Source organism: Octodon degus, unplaced genomic scaffold (genome assembly GCF_000260255.1).
Source record: "Octodon degus isolate 3935 unplaced genomic scaffold, OctDeg1.0 scaffold00251, whole genome shotgun sequence".
NCBI classification, from domain to species: domain Eukaryota; kingdom Metazoa; phylum Chordata; class Mammalia; order Rodentia; family Octodontidae; genus Octodon; species Octodon degus.
The window spans coordinates 1,251,744-1,259,817 of record NW_004524827.1 but is presented as its reverse complement, the minus strand read 5'-3'; the positions used below and the strand labels follow the sequence as shown (position 1 = coordinate 1,259,817).

The window sequence follows — 8,074 nt, the reverse complement described above, 5'->3', positions numbered from 1 at the left end:
GCAAAATTTACATCTAATTAGGAGAAATCCTCAGTTTAAAGACTGTAATATTCAGAGTCCCTCTTTGTTGAAGTAAACAAATATAATAAGAATATAAACATATACATAGTTGTATGTATGTGTGCCCACAATGATAAAAAGTGATTAATTTGGATAATGGAGTAATGAATTACTTATTTTTTCAATGATATTTTAATTTCAAATTCTCTGTGAAATAAGTAAATTGATTTTTTTTATAAGAAAGAGGACTTAGAACATTTCTTTAGAGTACTTCCATTCTCACTTACCTTCCTGAAATTAGTGAGTGTGTCCAGGGTCAGCATCTCCACTCTCAGCTGCTGAACGGACCTTCTTGCACTTATAACAGGCCCTGCGCCATGGAAAATTTATCACTCTACACCACATGCAGACCCAACTTACTGGGCTAGAGCATGAAACACACTTCTGTTGTTGGGATTCCACAGCTTTTATTGCTTGTGCTTTCTTGGCTTTCCCCTGCTGGGGCTGCTGTTTCTTGGGGCTTTCTCTCACAGCTTGACTCCAGCTCTTCTGCACAGTGGTCTTGATTCTCTTTGTATTTTCTTCCTGGTTGTTATTTCTCAATGCTGAGGCTGTCATACACTGGGGTCTTTCTGCATCTTTCTGGGTGGTACTGAACTTTGAGGATATCCCAACTTGAGCTTTTTCTACACATCCTTGGGTAGGGCTTTTTCCAGTCCCTGGAGATGTCATTGGCTGAATGCATTCAGTATCATTTCCCCTGATAGGGCTCCTGCTGAGGCCTAGATAAGTCATGCCCTCAGCCCTCTCTATATATTTTGCCTGCTTGTGAGTAACACTGAAACCTGGGGGTGCCTTACCCTGGTCTCCCTCCTCACCTTCTTCCTGCATGCACTTTCTGCTGTTCCTCAGGGAAGCTATACCCTCAGGCCTCCCTTGATCTCCTTGGCTATGATGGCAATTTTCTCCGAGGAAAGGCAATCTCTGGAAGCACAGTGGACCTTCTTCTTGGTTATGGTTCCCTCTGTCCTCCAGGTGTGTCATTTCCAGGGACATCTCTGGATCTTCCTCTTGTATCCTTCTCTGAGACCTCTGAAGATCTTCTTTCTGGCTGAGGCTTCTGTTGTCTCCTGGGAGGACTGATTCTTGTAGCATCACAGGGTCTTCCACCTGGTCATAGTGACTCTGGTCCCACAGAGGTGCCATCTCCTCCTGGGACCCTCCTGAAGCAGATAGACCAAGTGCGTAGATTCCCACAGGGGGCATCTGAAATGGGACTCCAGCCTCTTTTTCGGTGACTATTATAGGTGCTGGACATGGCAAGGATGGTAAATTCATTGGGAAAGGTGCATGCAATGGGAAGAACTGAGGTACTAGGGCTGGAAAAGGAGACAGCATATTTGGGCCCCACAAACTTGGCAGGTAAACAGCCCTTGTTTGGTTTGGTACTGGAGTTTCAGAAAATATGTTTCCATGCTCTCTCATAGCCCATACATCTCTTTGCTGCTCAGAATTTATGGGCCAGGCTGCAGGCCCAAATTGCTCAGCATGTGTCCCAGTTACTATACCTTGTGCTAGCGGGACAAGCTGCGCAAACTGTTCATACTGGAATAGCTTCTCTCGGAATGCATCACACTCACTTTGTGCCCGCTGCAGGGCAGATCTTGCAAGGGACAGCTGTGCCGTGGCCTGGTCTCGCTGCTGGCGCAGCTGCTGCATCTCTGATGCCAAGGCCCAACAAAGCGCCTCTCGGCTTCCCAACTGTTCCTTCAGCTCCCTGACAAGACGCAAGTGTTGTTCCCGCTGTCTGGCAAGTGCCCGCACTGCCAAGGCTAGCGCACTCCAGGCACATGCCCTCTTGTGGTTACGCGGCATGTGCTGGTCACTTAAGGTATTATGAAGGCCATCCTCTATCTCATTCCAGGATCGCAAGTGGAAGATCGAGTAGAAGTCTTGGCCCCCACCATTCATTAAAATTTCATCGTTGATAAATCGTACCACCTCAATGTAGCGAAAACCATTGGCGGGGTCCGCAAATCCGACGGCCATGGCTGCTGAAGCTCTGATATCAATAAAAAGGCTGCTGCTGTCAAGCTGTTTCCCTCTACCTCCCAACTAAGTTCTTCATTAGTCCTTTGCCACTCGTGGGTTTGGTGAGGTCTCCCACTTCCCTCTAACCTTCATTCCTACCAACAAACTCGATCCTCTCACCACAGCAACCTCTCTCTGGCAATGACACGTCACAGAGAGACGCTCTACAGCATGACGTCATGCTATGCGACAGAGAGACGCTCTAAGCAGGCGTCAGGCTTTTGTGCCATCATGCCACAAGGACTACTGGAACTAGACTTGTCATAGCGCCACCTACAAGAGAAAAGACAGTGTGACAGACATGGGGACTGCCAGCAAACCAATAGAAACTTTGGTTTCCAAGACCTTGGGAAGGGTAATACCCAACATGGTAGAATGGACCTCTAGTCAAGGAGCTGCAGTTGGATAGGTGAGTACATAAAGGTGGTTCTTATCTCAGCTTCATCTCACCTGTATTCAGTTACTACTTCAGATTTTCATAGGATCAGGTATGCTCTGAATATTTCCCTCCTTGTCCTGAAAAGATTAATTGAGAATCCCTGTCATATCATATAATCTAATAGATACGTAACAAGCATTTTACAAAATGTGACAACTTTTCATGAGGAGAAAACCTAAACAAACTAAAAAAGGAAAGGACCTTCTTAGCCTGATACAAAGCATGTATGAAATATCCACAGCTGACATGAAACCCACCTACTCCAAGATCAGGAACAGATGAGAATGATACTTTCATTATTTTTATCCAACTATGGCCCAGTACTCTTAGCCAGGCATGTAAATTGAAAATGAATGAGTAAAACTAAGCTATTTCTATTTGATGAGGACATGATTCTATAGTAGAAGACCCCAATGAACCCATCACTGAGGGTAATAAACAAATTCAGCAAAGTGACTGTATATAATATCAATAAACAAAAATCAATGATGTTTCTATGCACTAGCAGTGAACAACTCCACTTCCAGAAAATTATTCCATTTATAATAGCATCAAAAAGGATAAAATACTTAGGAACAAATTTAACCAGAGTCAAAAGATGTGTACAATGAAAGCTATAAAATATTGCAAAAGTACTTGACACCTAAAAAATGGAAAGACATGCAATGTTTATGTGTTAGAAAATTTGACATTTTTAAAAATAGCTATAAGCCTCAGAGTGCTCTAGATTCAATGTAATCTCCATCAGAATTCTAATTGTATTTTTTGTAGAATTTCAAAAGCTGGTTCTAAAATTAATGTGAGACTGACTATAAGTGTACCCTAAATAGCCCAAACAGTCTACCTCTTTCAAGAATCTTTTCATGACCACTCCACCAATACTATAATTAGTTTTGTATTCTTCTTTCTCACTATTTGTGTTCCTAGCAACGAACCTGGTTCTCACTACATGTAGTGAGTACTCACAAATGCTAAAGGTAACAATGGCATAAATAATGACATACGAAAAGGAAAGAGCAATAAAGAGTATACCATGATTTCTATAATCATTAAAATTCAGATTGAAAAGTAAGTGTATATAGCCATGTCATGGTTCTAATCCAAGAAAAGACATACACATTCCTAAAAATATTTTACCACATCCAAAACTGTTGCATCTTTTGGTAAAGTGCTTTCATATACTGTTAAACTTTATAACAACTTCAAACTATTTTCAAATGAATGTGACAACACTTCATAAATGTCAAGGTGCTTTAAAGTTATTAAGTTTAAAATACTTTGGCCTTTAAGACCATTATGGAATCAATTTCTACAGTATTGAAACAGGAAGGTGATATATAATGGCTTATGAAGTGGTATTTAAAAGGTAACTTGACTGAGTTACCCTTCTTGATGAAACTATGGTAATATCACAAATACCACACTTTATTTTGCAGATGAGCAAGTTTGCAAAGTATGAATGTGTGTTTACAAGAGAGTAGAACAACTCAATTGCATAAATTAATCAATCTGAGAAACCACATTAAAAACATTGCTAAATTTTACATGATTTTCAGTAAGTTCATATACTTTCAATTTTAGTATAACCTCTGTCACAAAACTTTCATAACAACTTTAAATGATAATAATTGGTGATAAAAAAAGGAAAATGACATTTTAAAGTTCATCATATTAGTATGTCTCGACACTTGTGCAGATTTAATCTCCCAGGAACCCAAGGTGGTAAATACAATAAAGAAAAGGCATATACAGTAAACATAAGCTGAGTATATGCTGAGTACTGAGAAACAACTTTCGTACTGCTTCAGAAAATTTATACCATTTATTTTTATGCTGTCTTTCCTTCTGCTTTGTGCTCACAGTGATTTTTTTATAATTTAATAATTTTATTGAGAAAGAAGTAGCAATGAGACAGTTTCAAAACAGGTTAGTAGTACAGTTACAATAATTAATACATTGCATATTGTTGTCTTTGTAGTAGTCATTCCTAGTACAAGATGCAGACATGATATCTTGTCTAAACACTGTTAGTTCAAAACCTTCTTTTCATTGAACTAAGAGAAAGTAACTGTATATTTATGCTATTTTTATATGCAAATATATATTTTTCTACTACAAAATGGTCCATTTATATCCCCTTTTTTGTTTACTTTTGTCAGAGATGGGTATTCCATTGCCATTCATATATTGTAGGTGCATGAATTCAGCAGAGTGATCCAATATAGTCCAGTAGTCTATAATAGTAGTTGGTCATCCACAAGACTGGCAGTGTCACAAGTCCACAGTGATCAATCAAATACAACTGCCCAACAGATACACCATGAAAGGTGCTAGCTTAGTGGTTATTCTCAGAAATACCAGAGTGATGTTCTTTGTTTGTTTTCACATGTGAGCAAAAGCTCATTATCAATAACACAAGTATGAGTATAGCTGAACACAGTGTCACATTGTAAGCAGATAAAATTTAGTCAATTTCATCTGACCTGTGTGTGTGTGTGTTATTGTACATACAACAAAATTAGCCATAACAAGTAAGTAGACTTAGATTCATTTTATGAAAGCTATTAGTTTTATTTTCTACCTCCTTGATTTTTCTCTAATATGTGCAAATAACATCATTATTGAACATTTTCTCCAAAACCATTCACAAATTTAAGTCTTCTCACCTTAACCCTGGCTATAAATATAATTATATGCACAACTTCTTATGTCTGCTCACATTTCAAGATGCCCCAATGAACTCAAGAAAGCAGAGATTCTGAGATATTAAGCACTAACCTACTAATTAGCTGTTAAGTCATGCTTGGATCATCATGCTTGGCAGGGAAGGATGGGACAGATGAGTCACTACACAAATACGGTAGTGTGAAACAAAGTAGAATGGACTCTGAATTGTCAAAACTGAGAGGCTCTAAATGTTGGAGCAGAAGGTAGAAAGCTATAGCAGAAACAAGCAACTGGGAGGCAGATTTATGAGTAGATAATTACCTTAGGAAAAGCATATACAGAATAAGTTATACAGAATGACTAGGGGCACTGGTCATATGAAAAATCAATGAGCCAGAATTGGATGAAATTAACAGGCCCAAACATTTTATAGAAATAAGCTATCAATAATTTAACGTCCAAAGTAAATTTACACCACTAATTTAAGTACATTTATACCAGAGTGTAAAATTAATACTATTGTAGTTTTGGCCTAATTGCAAGAAGAAAACTCTTAAGAACACTGAAAAGTCAGGGATAGAACAGCATAAGCACTTTCCTAGTAAGCACAAGGTCCCAACTTCAATCCCTGGTACTGGAACTACTTACAGGTCAATAGGCTATATCTGATGGCAGAACAAACAAAATGTGTCTAATTTTCACTGGTGAGGGTAATACACACACACCACGGCCACATTTTGAAATGTCACTTAAACTGTCATTTTCTTTTTCTTATCACTCCCTTGAACTTTGAACAGTAAAGTGCAGGTAGTTACTATAAAGGGATACGCAACGAAGAGAAGTCGGACTTTGCTCTCATTTTCCTAACCTGTGGACAGGTCTATAAAGCTAATGACTTTCCTTCCACATTTGGCTCAAGGATAAAAAGAGAGGACTGTGACTTTTTTTTTTTTTACCAATTCTGACAGTACCTGAGTTCCATAATCTGCTGCTTTTCCAAAGGCTGTGACTAGAAAAACAGCAGAGTATTTGAAGTACTATTTCTTTCACTGGAAATCTGGAGTTGATTCATACTTAGAAGAAGCCAAATCACAAAATGCTTTGTGCCAGATAAGGTAGTCATTACTCACCATCCAAATAAACATGAACTCACACAAATACACAAACTCATACATACAGATCCTGCCCTCCATAGTGCACCATAATAAAAAGACAACATCCAACCATGCTCTCACGCTGCCCAATGGGCACCCTCAGAGCCCTGTTCACTCATCAGAGTTCCTTCTTCTCTGAAGTGCCGGATGTCATCTCTGTCTGGAATGTACCTCTTCTCATTTGCCCTTACTGACCCACAGCAGCAAACATGTTTTTGACATTTTACTGCTTGTTGTAACAACAATTAGAATATAGGGGGAGTGGTTATGAAGCAAAAAAATTGGTGTAAATTATTTTATTTGGTCCTCTAAGTCAATGATTCACAGGTACAATTATTATTCCTGCTTATAGACAGGGACATTAAGACTGATGAAGGACAAGTAATTTGCCCAGTATAACACAGCTAACAAGTAGTAAACTTAATATTTTTGTAAATCCTTTGTCATATTTGCATTAGGTCTTTATTTTTAAAGAAATGTGATAGTACTAGTGGCACAACTAAAGCTCTACTCTATTACTATTCCTCCTTTGTTGCCTTTTCCTCTGTGTCTAACAGCAACACAAAATTGTCACATATCTTCCTTGTTTTTTTTAATTTTACATATTTTAATTTACTTTTCCTCTCAAACACATCTTAAAAATGACATTTAGACATAGGATCACAAATACACAAAAAACCATGACAGCCTCTACTTATTTCAGGAAGGGACTTCACCTGATTCCTTTAGTTGCTTTGCATAAAATTCAAAGCTTTCAGGGGACTCAGTGAAAGGAACAGACTCTCCAGTGTTCTTCAACAAAAGTGCATAATGTTTTAGAAACAGGTCATTCAATTTCATCTTTTTTGCATTCACATGCTCATACAGCACTTTAGCAGATGCTACGGCATTGTCCAAAGCATAGCTTCTCATGGTGGAAGTGTAGGCTTCTTCCTTGTCATGTAATTCAGGAATCAATTCCAACAAAGATGTCAGAACTGGTGCCTTGCCTCGTTTCTGAGCGCTCCTAATACAGAACACCAACAGAACTGGGGTTTGTTCAGCAATTGCACCATATCTCTGTAGAAGAGCTCTGGCATCATCCATCTTGCCTGAATCCACAAGATGAAGGAAAATATCAGTGACTGGTTTGTAAACTGAAAACTGATTGGCCAATCTCTCTGCCATGATGCTGAATTTTTCAACTGCTGTTTCCATCTGCTCCTGTACTGCTTTTCTGAATAAGTATGACAAGTCAAAGTACTGAGGGCATGACTCCATTGGGCTCTCAGCTATGGTTTTTATTAATAATATTGCTTTGACACAGCTAAAGAACAACAACATGGATGTTGCCATAGAAAACATTGAAAATATACTTATATCAGGGAATCTTTCTTGTTTTTAAAGATATGCATCTAGAAACACTTTTATGTAGTATTACCCCTGTGATAAAATAGTATAAACTAGTTTCAGATTTGCATGTTTCACTTCACATGACATTTTCTAGATTGTTTTATATTTATACCTGTAGATTAGCTCACTCATTTTAACTACTATTTAAAAGGTCACATTGTTAATGTGCATTTAGGTTATTTCCAATATTTTCACCATTGGCAACTGTTGCTATTAACAATATTGTCAAAAAACAATATTGTGTATGACTCATGATTACATCTATTTAAAAGTGGAATATCCTTATTCCTACATCTGTAATTTTATTAGATACTGCTAAATTATTTCCTAG

General features: G+C 38.2%; 1 protein-coding gene across 1 annotated transcript; it reads right to left on the bottom strand.

Moving 5' to 3' along the window:
- Nucleotides 1-297: 297 nt before the first annotated feature.
- Tex13c (TEX13 family member C) lies at nucleotides 298-2,049 on the bottom strand. Its single transcript, XM_004646080.1, has one exon. The coding sequence runs from the start codon at nucleotides 2,047-2,049 to the stop codon at nucleotides 298-300; it is 1,752 nt and encodes a 583-aa protein (XP_004646137.1).
- Between the last annotated feature and the right edge of the window lie 6,025 nt (nucleotides 2,050-8,074).